The sequence below is a fragment of the Pangasianodon hypophthalmus genome, chromosome 5, assembly GCF_027358585.1.
Source record: "Pangasianodon hypophthalmus isolate fPanHyp1 chromosome 5, fPanHyp1.pri, whole genome shotgun sequence".
Classification (NCBI taxonomy): Eukaryota; Metazoa; Chordata; class Actinopteri; order Siluriformes; family Pangasiidae; genus Pangasianodon; species Pangasianodon hypophthalmus.
Window position 1 is genome coordinate 29,284,407 of NC_069714.1, and position 15,458 is coordinate 29,299,864.

Genomic DNA, 15,458 nt, shown 5'->3' on the forward strand with positions numbered 1-15,458 from the left:
TTTTATTCTATGAAGGTTAAGTATTTAAGTACCCAGCTGTGTCTCCATTACTGCTGTGGCAAACTGCATGGTGGAATGAGTTCCCATCAAGAGGGTTTGAATGTAATCCCACATTGGTGTTCCACTCAGCATGCCCATCACTGTATTACCAATGCCTAGGAAACTATACAGAGACCAGAAATGTAGAAATGATGGAAATGAGTGTACATTTAAATTGTTTTTTCTGTTGTTACATTTATATTATGACTAAATGAAATGTAACTCAAGACAAACAACACCCTAAAACAAACAATTGAGCAATTATAGATCATGGTTAACACCCAAGGTTCTCAACACCAGTCCAGGGGGGTCCTTTGCAAGTTCTACATTTTCTGAGGACACTATATCTAACATGAGAACATCTAATATGTGATGCTAACACCTATGCAGAGAAAATGCCTACAGAAGCAACTGTGTCACCTAGAAGAGGATGGGTTTGTCTGGTTCCCTTTCAAACTTTCTTCCTCATGTTGTCTCAGGGAGTTTTCCCTTGCCACTGTTGCTTCTGGATTGTTCATTATGGATCTCAATCGACATTCAGATTCCTGTTAAGCTCTTTTATAACATTGTCTATTTTTAAACAAGCTATACAAATGAAACTGAACTGAACTCAATTATTCGTGGGGTCATTTAAAACCGAAGTGATGAAAATATCTTTAAAAAAAGACCTTCTAATTAGTCAACATTAAAGGAACCAATTGATGGGCACTTTGCTCCCATGATTCCATGGGTTTTTTTTTTTAACTTTGAACTGAAAAATGGTCACGGTAAGCACTTCATCCTGGTCAAGGTCTCCATAGATCCAGAACGTTGGGTGTGAGGCAGGAATACACCTTGTATGGGACGCCAGTCCATCGTAGGGCACCATGAGCACATTTTCACACCTAGAGGCAATTTTAGAGTCACCAATCCACCTACTGGCATGTTTTTGGGAGGTGGAAGGAAACTGGAGAACCCAGAGGAAACCCACATGGACACAGAGAGAACATGCAAAACTCCGCACAGACCAGAGATGCTGGAGATGTGAGGCAGCAATGCTACCCGCTATATCATCATGCCACCACATTAAACTGTAACTAATAGGAATAAAATATTAGCACGTACATTCTGTAACATAGGCTCCGTGTTACCTCAGGTGACGATTTATATGTGAAACTAGTAAATAGACAGGTAGAAGCATGAGAATGTTTCCCTCCACACTCTGTCTGGTTGCTATATAATTGTAATACTTGTTCTTGAATACAAAGCAGATAGGAATTGTGCAACAGTAGAACAGCCTACGCTTTGAAAAATCACTTTGAATCACTGTTACATTTGACCTGTAAAGGGTGTAGCCTTTGTAAGGATTAGTGCATAGTCATGATCGCATCAGCATAAAGCATAGCTTTATAAAAACAATGATGAGAAGGTGGATCAGGTCAAGAATCAGAGTCAAGAAGCTCTGATCTAAACGTAATAAATATAAAAATAAATATAATTTGGGAGCGTACAGCTGTTCCTGCAGTGTCTCTGGCTGGCTGTCTCTGTTCTCGGCGGCTGGATTTGGTCCCTCCAGGAAAAAGTTCCCAAACAATTTACCCAGAATGTTTTTAGCAAAGGCAAGATCTGCAGGAGAAGTTGTAGATCGACTCCAGGCCAACAGCACCTGTTAATAAACACATCACATCGCTAAGACAGATTTCAAATAAATTCAAAAAATTATCTTAACATGTGTGTGACCTGGCATTTCTGTTCAGCTATCAACTCTTAAACAGACAGTCCATGTACATCATATAATTGTACATTATAAAGCCATGCTTGAAGATTTACACCAGACTTCAAATGGCGAAACTCATGAGTTCACACTCTTTGAAGGAAAGCTATTTCGTACCTTCATAACACATTTATTAACATTGCATAAATCCTATATGAAGCTCTGCAGGAAGATCTATGACAGCCTATGTCTAGCACGTCATTAGGGATTTTATGTACTGTGTGACTTTGTCTTTATAAGAAATAGATATTATTAATTATCCTTATGAGCTTGATGTTCAAGATTCGTTACTGCAATTTTTTTGCAAGTTGAGAGTTTGTTTTTAGTAATAGTGCATCTATGAAGCTTCATTGAACTTCATTCAGATAACATATGGGCTTCTTAGTTAAGTAACATTGTAGAATGTGTTCATAGTGCTTCATAACCAGCATTATTAATGCGCATTCATGTAAAAGTTTAAAACGTGAACTTAATTCACCTGAAATTCTTAAACAAGTGAATTTGTAGAAAGTGTGCACAGTGCTTTAGAAGAGCATTATTCATGTCAATTCACCAGAAATTCTTAAAGAAGTAAATTTGTAGAAGAAGTGCATAGTGCTTTATAACAGCATTATTCAGCTGAAATTCCTGAATATTAGAAGTTGTATAAGGTGTGCATAGTGATTCATAATGACGTTATTAATGGAAATTCACCTGAAATTTTGAAACGATCTATAACATACTGTATGCGTATTCCTTTCACAACAACATTATTAATGAAAATTCACCTGAAATTCTTAAACGAGTGAATTTGTATAAGGTATGCATGGCGCTTCATAGCAGTGCTATTAATGCTAATTCTACTACATGAACACTCTAAATTCATATCACTGTTTTAACACAAACAGTTCCCAAATCCTTTTGATTTACTTTATATGATATTCATGCAACGCTTCTGGATGTGGCACAAAAGCTCTGTGCATGTATCCTTTCAAAGAAAGTGTCTTCTACACAGATTTCTAGATTTTAACCATTTCACCTTTAACAAACTGCACAGATCCATAAACATAAGCATCCATATAACCATACAGTTATTTATTTCAAGGTAAAACATCAGCCTGATACAGTAACAGTAACAATCTATAATATGATGAATAACATTAATGATTAAAAACGCACACGTCATCAGTGGCACGTTGCCTGAAGCTCAAATGCTCAACGTGTGAAAAACACTAACGCACCAGGGAACAGATGTAAATCAGGTGTAAATACAGAGGAATGTCACACTGTTCTCCCTGAGCTGAGAGAGTGTTAACTGCAGCTCTCCAGAGGATTATAAGACGTGTGGATGTGTTTTATTTCATATTAGCTCTGAAACTTGCTTACTTCTGTACACATTCAGGTCATGATTTACTAAAAATCCCAAACAAGAGAACCTGATCTGAAAAGATAACAAGTGTGTTTCTAACAAGCATTAAACAATATTCAAATATTTAAGTGTTTTGCTTTGTTTTGTTTTGTTTTGTAGAAGGACATTTCTGCAATTAAAGGGAAAAATACAAATAATTGCTATGTCTTAGCATCAAGAATGCTTCTCATGATTGCTTAGTCTCGCGAAAGAGTAAAAGTGCATCTCAAATTGATTTTTAGTATCTCAGAATAATAAGAACATTTCTCAAAATTATTATCGTGAAATAATGAAATGATCTTGAAATGATTACTCAGTGTCCGGAAATAATAAGACCATTTCTCAAATAAAAACTTAAAAATGATTTTTAGTTTCTAAACATAATGTCTGAAAGAATTACTACTTCATATCTCATAATAACAACATCTAAATATCTAAATTATTACTTACTATCTCAAAATAATACAAGCAAGTTTTGAAATTACTATTCCGTAATTACTATAACTGTATCTTACATAGTAATAAGAACGATTCTTGAAATGATTACTTGGTATTTTAAATAAAAAGAAATGTAGGATTGTGCGATGGAGGAGAACTAGCTATTTGGCAGATATGGACATAAATATAATTTTAAAATACTGATTCAAGAATTGAATTAGTTGCAATAAGTTGTTTAAGGTAGTTCATTTAAAAAGATGGGGGGAAAAAAGACAGATCCAGATGTACAATTTGATTGGATCTGAACCAGATTACACACTAAACTAGTGTTTTAGTAAGAATAATAATAACATTAATTAAATCGAAGAGGTAAAGGAGAGAAATCTTTCATCCTGGTGCGTAAACACACTCTCTGTCTTCTGTAGCCAGCCAATAGCTTGCTTAACAAAAATTGGAATCGAGTTTTAGAGTATGTACCTGCAGAGCAACTTTCTCTTGGTCTATCCGTCCGTACATCATGTCGACTTGCTGGCTGTCGCAGAAAGACCTGCTGGTACACACAAACTCAAAGAAGGTCTCTCTGTTGAACAATACAAGCACCTGAGGAAGACAAAATGGTCAGAAAGTAAGTACATTTTCAGTAGATGGTTAGGTGGGTTGCCAGATCTGTGGTTTTCCTACTGAATTAGGCTACTTCTGGGGTTTACGTGTAGGGCATTTTTTTATACATTAGATTAATAATATCTGTGTATTGCAAGCCAAATACAGAAGCTGGTATCTTTTTATGCAAAAAGTAAATATTTGGAAATAGTAATATCTATCTATCTATCTATCTAACTATCTATCTATCTATCTATCTATTTTTCTTTCAAAAAAAAAGCTGTATTTTTTACAGTAGCTTACTTTCACCTAGGTACTATAAACTGCTATAAAGATATTATTATAAAGATACAACAATTATAAAAATGTTACTGTAAAGTTAGTAAAAATAAAAGTACCATTGTCACTGTAAAGTTAAATTTGTACTACTTAAATTAAAAAAATATATTAGTTTATTAATAGTAAATGTCATTGCAATAAAGGTAATAAAATTGTACGATAAAGTTATAACTGTAAAGCTAATTGTACTATGATGTTATTACTGTAACATTGCAAAAACAATTGTATAAAATTGTTACCGTAAAGTTACTAAAGCAGTCACATAAAATGATTACTGTGAAGTTACTAAAATATTACTATAACATTATTACTGTAAAGTTACTAACACTGTACTATAACATTATTCCCGTAACCTTTCTAAAACCATAAATCTATAAAGCTATTCATGTAAAGTTATTACAACAGTACTATAATGTTTACTGTAAAGTTTAATACAGTAAGATACAGTGCATTTATAATAATAACTGAACTGATACTACTGTTAAGTAACAGTACTGTATATTTACAGATCTCCTGTAGTAAAGTTTGCAGTAAGTACAGTACAAGTACAATTTTTACAGTAGACATTTTTATAGAGTAAACATGTCACTGCAGTGTTACTGATATTTATCATGACAATTTGTTCTACCTTATCCAGAGGGATCTGGAGGCCTTGGATCAATGTGGCCATTTCAGAGCCATTTAGAGACACGTTGGACGGCACCAGTACATCAGCCAGGGAGATGTTAACATCTGTATGGGGTTGAAAAAGGAAACAAGCATGAATTTTATAATCTATTGCTACCTGTCAGAGCTGACTTTCTGAAAGAAAGTATGTAGAGATTGTTAACTATAAAGTTATCAAAGGTTAAAAGTTACTTAACCAGTACTACAAATTTTACTATAAAGTTAATAAAAAGGTAACATAAAGTTATTAGTGAAAAGGTACTAAAACGCTACTATAAGATTGTTACTGTAAAGTTTGTAAAAGGCTACTATAAAGTTATTAATATAGTTACTTAACCAGTATGAAGAAGTTATTATGGTAAAGTTACTAGAATTGTACTATAAAGTTATTACTGTAATGGTACTGACAGAGTACTATAAAGTTATTACTATTATTACTAAAACAGAACAATTACGAATTTCTATAAAGTTACTAATTAAAAGTAAAAAAAAGTTACTAATAAAACTAATAAAATTACTGTAAAGTTAGTAAAGTGCTACTATAAAGCTATTATTATTATAATTGTTGAAACAGTCATTTCAAGTTATTACTATTATTACTAAAATAGAACAATTAAGTTTTACTATAAAGTACTATAAAGTTAGTAAAACGCTACTGTAAATTTATCACTGTACTTATTAAAACTGTACTATAAAGTTATTGGTATAATTACTAAAACCTGTGAATACTGACTTTCTGAAAAAAAAAAATACATTAGGCTTTGTTTACTATGTCCATATCTCTTCTAACAAGCTTATATCACATATCACATTTTGGAGGAATGATGAGGGTTACTACGGAAACAAGATAAAGATTTTCAGACTTTAGACAAGAATGATTACACCCACAAGCTCATGTTACAGTTTTTAAAGCCACACAATAAATCAACACATCTCTCCAGCTTTTCTCTTTCCATTATATTTCCTTTTCACGCAATTACGAAGCCCCTGCAGGCTCTGCATTATTTTCTTTTATGGCAGTGGTCCAGTTTCAGCAAACAGAGACTATCTCACAGATGGAACAGCACGTACCTCTGCCCTCCCAGGTGTGGAGGTAGTTGAGGAGCTCAATGCCTTCATCGATGACGGGGTTCAGCATGTCCGTAGATGTATTAGCCTGCTGGAAGCTGCTCTGAATTGAGTTCAGGGCCCTACAGATAAGCAAGAGAGAAAACACAGTGATTTATTATGTCCAGAAGATGAATTTGATCCCTATTCCAACCTGATTTCTCAAGGAATTAGTACGAACAATTGTGGTTGGATTTAATTCAATTTCCTATAAATGAAGCCCTAAGGACATGTATGATCACACAAACAACACCCAAACAACCTTACCTTAACCTTTATAACTTTTCATACTTGTTACAAATTTTCAAATCTGAGACCATCCTGCACAGGAAAAAAATAACCACAGATAAATGCAATTTGCGGGAATTTTTGGATTTGGTCTCTCTTTTTCAAAACTCGCTCAGAATTATGATGCACATTGTTGTTTGTCTTTGACACCTTAATTACACACTCTTGTTGGTTTCACCATGTAGGTGATCACTTAGCGAATAAAAAAGCATCTTTTTCCAGACACAGTGTGTGTCCTAATCATCAGTCATGTTAATCTAACCCCTTAGAAACAAATAATATCTGCTCAGTGGTGCTTAAGTGGTGATCTGTTTCCATTCATGAGTGGGGTAGATGGGTGCCAATACTTTTTACAGGGAGAGAGATGGGCTACAGTAAGCAATTCTACACTGCATGGCAGGTGTAAATGAGTTACTCACTGCTTCATCCCCGTCAGTCTCTCAGCTATAGCCATGATCCTGTCCTGATCTGTGGATTTCAGGAAGATATCTGGCAACCCCAACAGGAAGTCCCACAGCGGCGATTGTGTCTGAAGCTTATCCATCGTTTCCACCGACATCTCAACTGTCTCAATGACTTTCACTGGATCTTGGAGCACCAACTGTGCTAGTAACTGCCAACACACACACACACACACACACACACACACATTTGTCTTTCCATCCTTGTAAGGACCTTCAATTGACATAATTATGAATACAATTAATTCATTCTGAGTCCACTCTAAAATCTAACACTGACTTTAACTTTAGTAACCAAAAGGAAATGTGTATTTCCTTCCTTAACATTTGGCCCCAACAAAACATAAGCAACTCTCAGCGCACAATATAAAAATTAAAATGTAATAATAATGTAGATTATAAAATAGCACTTGATCCAGCACATCCAAAATTGCTTAAAATATTGGATGTGCTGGATCAAGTTCTATTTTATAATCTGCTGTGTAGAAGCCATATTGTTAAATGAAACTATATATATATATATATATATATATATATATAAATGTGTGTATGTATAAATCTGAAAATTTAGAATGTTGAAATATTTAAAACAAACACAATAAACATTCAATATCTTGAATATTTAATATTCAAGATTCTGCACTATTTCCCTATTTAAATGTAAGCATATTGACCATGTTAACTGCTTTGTCAGGTCAAGGTCAGAAGTTCCTCATGTCTAATCTCTTCTATTGAAGCACGCGTTCAGAAAACACGCCAATGGATTTGATCTAAAATGGATCATAAGATTTTTCACAAACTAGTGGAGTCTATGTTAGCTCGAGTTTACGCTGTCATTGAAGCAAAAAGAGGACGTACCAAATATTAAGAAACTCTGAAATTCATGTAAAAATTTCAAAGATTCTACTTTTCACTAGCGCTCTCAGACTTTTGGACCTCACCCTATATGTATGTACTAGACTCCTATTACATTTATTTCGATGCTCGCCATCGTCCCATTTCTATATCATCATATTAGTCTATTTTTTCATGCTGTTATGTTATATTGTATTACATTTGACTGCAAACGTGAAAAAATGCTATTTCCTTTTTAGGTCCACGTTTTCTATAAACCAATTTTTCTGGTTTAAAGTTGCTATTGAAAACATTGAGATAACTTTTGAACTTGAATTGCTCACTCTGAATACAGCCCATGATCCACATATTTAATAAAATTCAAAGCGACTGACGTGTGAGAGTATTTTTTTCTGTATAAATGTTATGTGACCCCCTTTGCAAACTTTCATTGAATGTTAAATGTTGAAATACATTGTCTGCAACTACACTGAAGTCTATTGTCCATTCTATATGGTTTAAAGAGAAGATAAAACCACAGATTAGTTGGAGCTTTGAGTGAGTGGGAGTTTCGTTGACTGTTCCTGACTGTTCAAATGCAAACCACAATAAAGCAAATAAATGTACATTAGACAAGATGCTATGTTGGATAAGCTTCGAGTGGAACATAATGAATCATATTTTACTAATTTAATAAATTTACTATACTTAAAAAACCCTATTATTTTAATAGATTTGTACTTTACATTTGAATTTTAAATTAATGCATGTGCCCTTTCTCAGTTACTTTTCCATATAAAAAAAAACACATAGCAAAGATTGGGACACTTTTTTCTTGCCTTTTCTTGCATTTGAACATTATTTATTGATTATATTTGAATCATCCAATCAATCCTTAGCCAATTTATTCGGACAAGTGCCTTTGTTGAAAGAAAATGTGCCTATGAGTTTTATTTAGTTTTAGTCTTTATAAATAAGTTATAAAATGTTAGAAAATTATTATAATCTGAGGCTTTCAAGGATTGCTCTCAAGGACCAAATTTTTAATGGATAAAATTATGAGTGAACTTAAAGTGTGATAAAATGGGTGGGAATTGGCTGTGACTAAAATTAGGGAGAAAAGGTAAGATACAAAATAATAGAATGTACTGCATCAAGTGCTATTTTATACTGGAAGCCATATTGTTAAATTAAACCATTTGCACTGGTTACTGTGATAATTACACCTAGGACTATTCATGCCACAAGATATTGAAAATATATTTCAATGCTTCTTATTGTTTTAGTCTTTTTTTATATTTTTATATTTAAATTGTCTCTTGCTTTTATGTTACATAATATTATATTTGACAGCAAACAACAAAAAGTCTGTATTTTCTATCCCTGATTATTTTTCAGGCTTAAAGGTGAGTTTGTGTTTAAAGCGGAGGTCTAAGCGCTACTGAAATACCATGTCTCAGAGGCTTTTACGTAAGAAACAGCTGGAACTGCAACTGGATCATGTAGTACACACCTATAGAGGGAATTATTTCTAATCGCACTATCCGGTGTCACCCAGATGAGGCTGGGTTTCCTATTGAGTCTGGTTCCTCTCAAGGTTTCTTCCTCATGTAGTCTCAGGGAGTTTTTCCTCACCACTGTCACCTCTGGCTCACTCATTAGGGATTAGTTTATAAATTTATAAGTTTAGAATTTATATATTTCTCTAAAGCTGCTTTGTGATAATGGCCATTGTTAAAAGTGCTATACAAATATAAGTGAATTGAATTACATTTTTATTTTAGCTAAAAAAAGTTGGTCTAGATTAGCCATGACTGGAATTATTGTATATTTAAAACATAAATGGTAATATTTATACTTATATTTACAATATAAATATACTGCATTTATAGTGTATTATTCATTAAATACACCAGTGATTTCTAGCAAAATGGGAATATTTTAGAAATTTCTAAAATCTAATCTTTTTTACGTTCCTGTGCTTTATGTCAGCAGTTCGTAGATTACAGTGTATTTTTAGTTTGCTAGAGCGACTTCTTCCTTGGCCCAACTTTGAGGAAATTTATTGTTACTTAATTAAGAAATTTAAACTGAAATAAATAGCGAACTGCTGATGAAGAGTCCAGTGTGTGAGGATGTGTGTATTAGTGATGGAGGTCCACCTGGTTCAGCGTCGAGAGGGAAACTTCCAGTGCTGTATCATTGGACATGCAGAAATGCTCCAACGCTGAGGTGAGGTGATCATAGTCAGACAGCGCAGACATGGAGATATTGCAGAATATCGTTTTCAGAGTGTCTGTCGAGTCCAGGATGGAGCTCAAGACGTCCTGGAGGTGACACAGGAAGTGTTTGAGTGGTTATGTCATCAAAACTACAATCGAATAAACACACCCAGGTAAAACAATACAACATTTGAACAGACAAGAATGCGACTGTTCTTATCAGTTCGCTGAACAGCTTTCTTTGTTTCGTCCACTCTGTGTCCCGCTTTGTTCAGAAGCAGGTGTTTCATTATAAAGAGTTTTGTTGTGTTTCAGTTTCAGACCACAAAACAAGTCCCTGTATCATACACACTCACAGTTGCACAATGACATACTGGCTAGAGAAACCTGACAAAGCTATTTATAGGCTATTTAATGTACCACATAATGCCTACTGTACTATAAAGCTAAAATGAGAATTTAAGGTCAGTAAATTCAGTAAATGCGGTTTCTTTTATTGCTGCAAAATCTTTGATAATATATTATAAAAACATCGGTAAATACAGTAATTAAAGGAGAATTATGCAAGTCAGTTTTTCAAAATTTGGCAAGATTAGGTCCATAACAGTTAAATACCTGAAGCTGAATAAGATTTTAATAACTTTTTCACTCCTTGAATCCCGCCCATGTGCACAAAGCTCCGCCTCCAGAACCTACAGCGGTTTGACTATAATTATAAAACTATTAAACTATAATTCAGCATTAACAAGGACGGTCATGACATCACTTTCAAGCATCACTTTGTGTCTCTAAGACTGGGGTTGAAGTCTAAAAGAAGTTTAAAATGTCATTTATTAATAAATTAAAAATGAAATCATTACTACATGAGGAAAAGTTTTAATGTTTACACCTAAACATCTCTGACAGGTTTATATTAATGTACTTAATGTGCTCCACAGTAACAGCTAATAAAATGACTTGTATGTTAATCATCTAAACAAATAAAAAACATGTTATTTAAAAGGAAATATGGTTTTCTGTAAGGAGATGTTTATTTAACATTTATGGAAGGAGTCTCCAGTGTCAGTGCTTGTAACACACAGTAAGTTGGGATGGATGATGAATTCATTGTTTAACTTTTAAGAAATTTAAATAGTTGGTAAACTGCTGTGGTGTAAGAGGAATAAAACACTTCAGGACATGTTGTTATAGGAAAATAATCAACTTCAGGGAGGTAACAGTGACTCCGCTTCATTACAGTGCTCTGTCAGTTATTATTTTCCTATAACAGCATGACACAGGGTGATTTATTCCTTACTCAACCAATATATTTTATCATTCAATCCTTCAATTATTAGCAACATGAGTAACATTTACATTGACTTTTATTGTTAAAATGTAGCACTTCAAGTCTAATATTCAGTAATTACGAAATGATTATTCTGAGATGCTACTAGACGATGTTCGTCTCCTTGGATTCAGAAATTAGCCGTTTCTATGACAACCATATCAATTGCTAAATGCTCACTACATGGGCTATAACCAGGAAAAGCCATAATGGTGATAGAAACCCTACATAGTGCATTAAATGTCTGTTAGAATTTGAGTTTTAGCCACAGAAAAAAAGCATGACTCCAATAACTGTGGGTTTACATTTAGTTAAAAGAAATCAGAATAAAATCTCCTTTACTGTATATGACATTAATTTATACCATTCACAACTCTTTTTCTACATTTTGCCAAAAAGTTTAATAGGTGTGTGCTTCAATAGACTTAATTTTAAGAGTGAAAAAAATAATGAAATACCTTTATTGTACAATGACTATAAAGATATTCATATTTGTATTGATTAAAGTAACACATGGGGCCCACTGTGAGATTTATTACATTTCTGACAAAGAAATTCGCAATCACTGGAAGCTAGCAAATCAGAAGTTTTTTCACTAATGTAGACACAACCAATTTTTATGCTTGTACACTTTTTGCTCACTAACCTGGTCGGCCATTATGGTGCTGTTGATGGCATCCAAGATAGACCCGGTGAGGTTTGATGAGGCCTGAATGCTGGAATCTTCCAAATAAAAAGAGTTTACGTTAGTAGTGTGTAAAACAAAGAGCTGGAGTATAAAACTAGCGTAACCGCTACACAAGTGTGTACATCTACTTTAGTAAATTGCAGCTTTGCCTCAGGTAGGGGTTCATAAGCAATATTCTTTATTGATCTATTAGCAGGATATTGATCCTTCTTGTTATTTAAGTGTTTTTGTAAAAAGCTTTTTCTGATGTGTGAACTGGAAATCATGACTCATGTGGCCTGGCTGCACAAACAGGATTTACACCAGGCTGTAAAAACTCAGTCAGTCATAAATTTTTTGGTGTAAATTTAAGACTGTAACATCAACTGCTCATAAAGAGAATTATTCTGAGGCCAGCTGTAACTTTTACTGCTAACCGGGAGCAGGCGTAAGGTCAGAATCAGCACCATTTTCCAAAATATTCAAATGTTTGCTTTTGAATGTGTAAAATTTTAGGTAACTGACCTATTTTGCCCAATTCCACACAATTGATAACAACTGACTTAGCAGTTAGCTAAGCGTTTTAAGATACAAAGCTAAATTCTCTGAGCTGAAAGGCAAAACTACAGTCCTAATTAATTGAGGTCCTTAGCAGAATGTAATACAGAATGAGTTAAATTTAGCTCATTACTAGTTAATGATAATTTGCTGGTTCAATATAAGCTATGGTGGATCCATTCTATCATAATTACACTGTGACGAGAGAAGGATAGAAACCATGTACACCAAACAATTTAAAAAAAATCACTGTATTTTAGAAGAAGCATCCATGCAGGTTAAATGTGTTTTTCAAGGTAATAGAATTAGAAAGTTAATTTGGAAGGTAATTTTGCTTAGTTCTCATAGAGTACTATCATTTCAGGTGTTGATAATGTCTTAGCTATGACTTATTTAGCTGCTAAGACAACATGAGCTAAGACCTGTTGGCTTACAGACAAAACAGCATATATTTACCTAATCATCCATCATCATACTGCCATACACCTTGCATTTCTCCATGTTAGTAAATATGTACATACATTTTCAACTTGTAAAGTGTGCGCCTACTGGTATTACTTGTAAATAGTGCATTGTTACATACTTACTTCTGGCTAATTACTGCCTTAGGGCACCAAGTACTACAGCAGAGGTTACCTGATATCGCCATGGCTGTGATTCGGCTCTAAGCAAGGCAGCTACTGATGCCGTGTTTGCTTTACAGTATTAGATACATTTTTTTCTCAAAATCTACCGATGTGATGTTTGCACATCTGTAAATTTGTGCTGTTGAAACCGGCTTCACTTGTTCTTTTTCATCTTCATCTGACAAGCTTTCAAACTTTAAGTGAAAAGTTATATTCATGAAAAAATGTGTCATGTCCTTAAATCTACTCTAAGAACGGTTTCAAACTATCGATTTGAATTTTATGTGGCGAGCCCCGATTAGCAGAGTGATACAAACAGTGAAACGTCCCAGTACCATTATACCAAATATAAGCACCCATGGAATGCTGATCATCCAATCAGATTAGTGGACTAACTATTGTAAAAAGTTACTTACCACATGTTTATGTGTTATTACTAGCTACTTAGCATACTGTAAAATAAAGTGCTACCAGAAAAACAGGATAGTGCAGGTACACACTTAGCCATGTATCCCATTGCTGTAGGATCTGTGTCTGGTTGGATGTGTCTCTCTTCATGACAGTGTGGACCAAACCAAATTTCTCCAGGTCGGGTAAAGCGGGTAAACCATGAGGAAACAATGGAGAACTGAGGAGGAGAAAGAGTGTGTGTGTGTGTATGTGTGTGAGAGAGAGAGAGAGAAAGAGAGATAGAGACAGAGAGACAGAGAGATTGAGTTTGGATTAGCAGTACATGTTATCTAAACGACAAAAAAGCATATCATCCGTATAAATCAATTATATTCTGAATATAGCTGCAAGCAGTGATCACAGGGGTCCAAGCACTATTTCATGAATAGGCCCAAATTGGCAATTACTGCCACTCTGAATTACTTTCACCATGTTCATTTTTTTGTTTGATTGATTGTTTGTTTAGGAGGTTTGTTTAAGATCAGATACAACTTTCCTGAATTTTTCTAAAAATATAATACTTGTAAATGTACAATACCTGATTACAAAAAAATACATATTCACTACTAATACTATTCACACACAAATACTATTCAGTCTAAGATATTTTTCTTTTTACATCATTGCTAGTTTACTCAAAGCAAGAGATCATCTGCATCTTGTATGTTCTGACAGTCTCAGCAGAGGAAACATTTTTGTGTGTATTGCACTTGACAAATAGATCTCTTCTGCTTTTCTGAACACACAGTAATCAAACTTTGATCTTTTTTTTCAAGCTTCAGTGCACAAGAATGTATTGTATAAGGTGCAGCTAACAGGTTAGTTATTTAAGTAAAATGGCAGGCAGAGCAAAGGCCATGACTATCACCACCTAAAGAACAGTGATAAATGATAAAACCACTTTAAAACCCTCCAGACAATGGCACCGGCTTGTGGGAACATTTTGTCTGTTTTGTAAAATTTTAATGAAACCTGTTTTATCACATTACTTCCAGATTACTCGTGTAATCGAAGAGAATTTTGTTTTCTTCTGTATTACTGAGCTAAACTCATGAAAATCATACACATATGAATGCGTATTGTGGACATTACTACCCCCTTAAGATAAACAGAGCCACGGTGGAGAGAGTGGACAGTTTCCAATACCTTGGTGTTCACATCATGCAGGACTTGTCATGGTCCTGTCACATTAACACCCTGATGAAGAAGGCATCTTTACCACCTTAGATGATTAAGTGACTTTAAACTGCCCTCTAAGGTTCTAAGGAACTTTTACACCTGCACCATCGAGAGCATCCTCACGGCAGGCTCTCTAGAAGGTGGTGCTGAGTGATCAGCTGAGTGTACCAACCACACTGAGCTCCCGGACCTGCAGTCTATCTACAGCAAGAGGTGCTGGACCAAGGCCAGGAAGATAGCGAAGGACCTCAGCCATCTGAACAATGGGCTCTTCTCTCTGTTGTGGTCAGGGAAGCACTTCCGGTCCCTGAAGGCTAACACAGAGAGAATGAAGAAGAACCTCCTCTCCACAGGCCATTCGGGCCCTGAACCAGGACAACACATAGGACTAGAGCTTGGACTTGTTTGCACAACACCCACTACCTCAGCCTGATGCTGCACAGCATATATTGCACAGCATACATTGCACAAACAACTGTACATATCTGCACCATATTCAAAATAGTGTCGTACTGTT

The 15,458-nt window shown here is 34.7% G+C and overlaps 1 protein-coding gene across 2 annotated transcripts in view; it reads right to left on the reverse strand.

Annotated features, from left to right (window-relative positions):
• Positions 1-15,458, reverse strand: part of abca12 (ATP-binding cassette, sub-family A (ABC1), member 12) — a 125,125-nt gene that overhangs the window by 98,746 nt on the left and 10,921 nt on the right. For both annotated transcript variants that reach the window (XM_034304457.2, XM_053234053.1), the window contains 9 exons: positions 13,813-13,940; positions 12,108-12,184; positions 10,075-10,239; positions 7,037-7,230; positions 6,294-6,412; positions 5,185-5,288; positions 4,095-4,217; positions 1,530-1,684; positions 33-163 (listed from right to left, as the gene is read on the reverse strand). In XM_034304457.2, the coding sequence (XP_034160348.2) occupies positions 33-163; positions 1,530-1,684; positions 4,095-4,217; positions 5,185-5,288; positions 6,294-6,412; positions 7,037-7,230; positions 10,075-10,239; positions 12,108-12,184; positions 13,813-13,940 (1,196 nt within the window). The remainder of the gene's footprint in view (positions 1-32; positions 164-1,529; positions 1,685-4,094; positions 4,218-5,184; positions 5,289-6,293; positions 6,413-7,036; positions 7,231-10,074; positions 10,240-12,107; positions 12,185-13,812; positions 13,941-15,458) is intronic.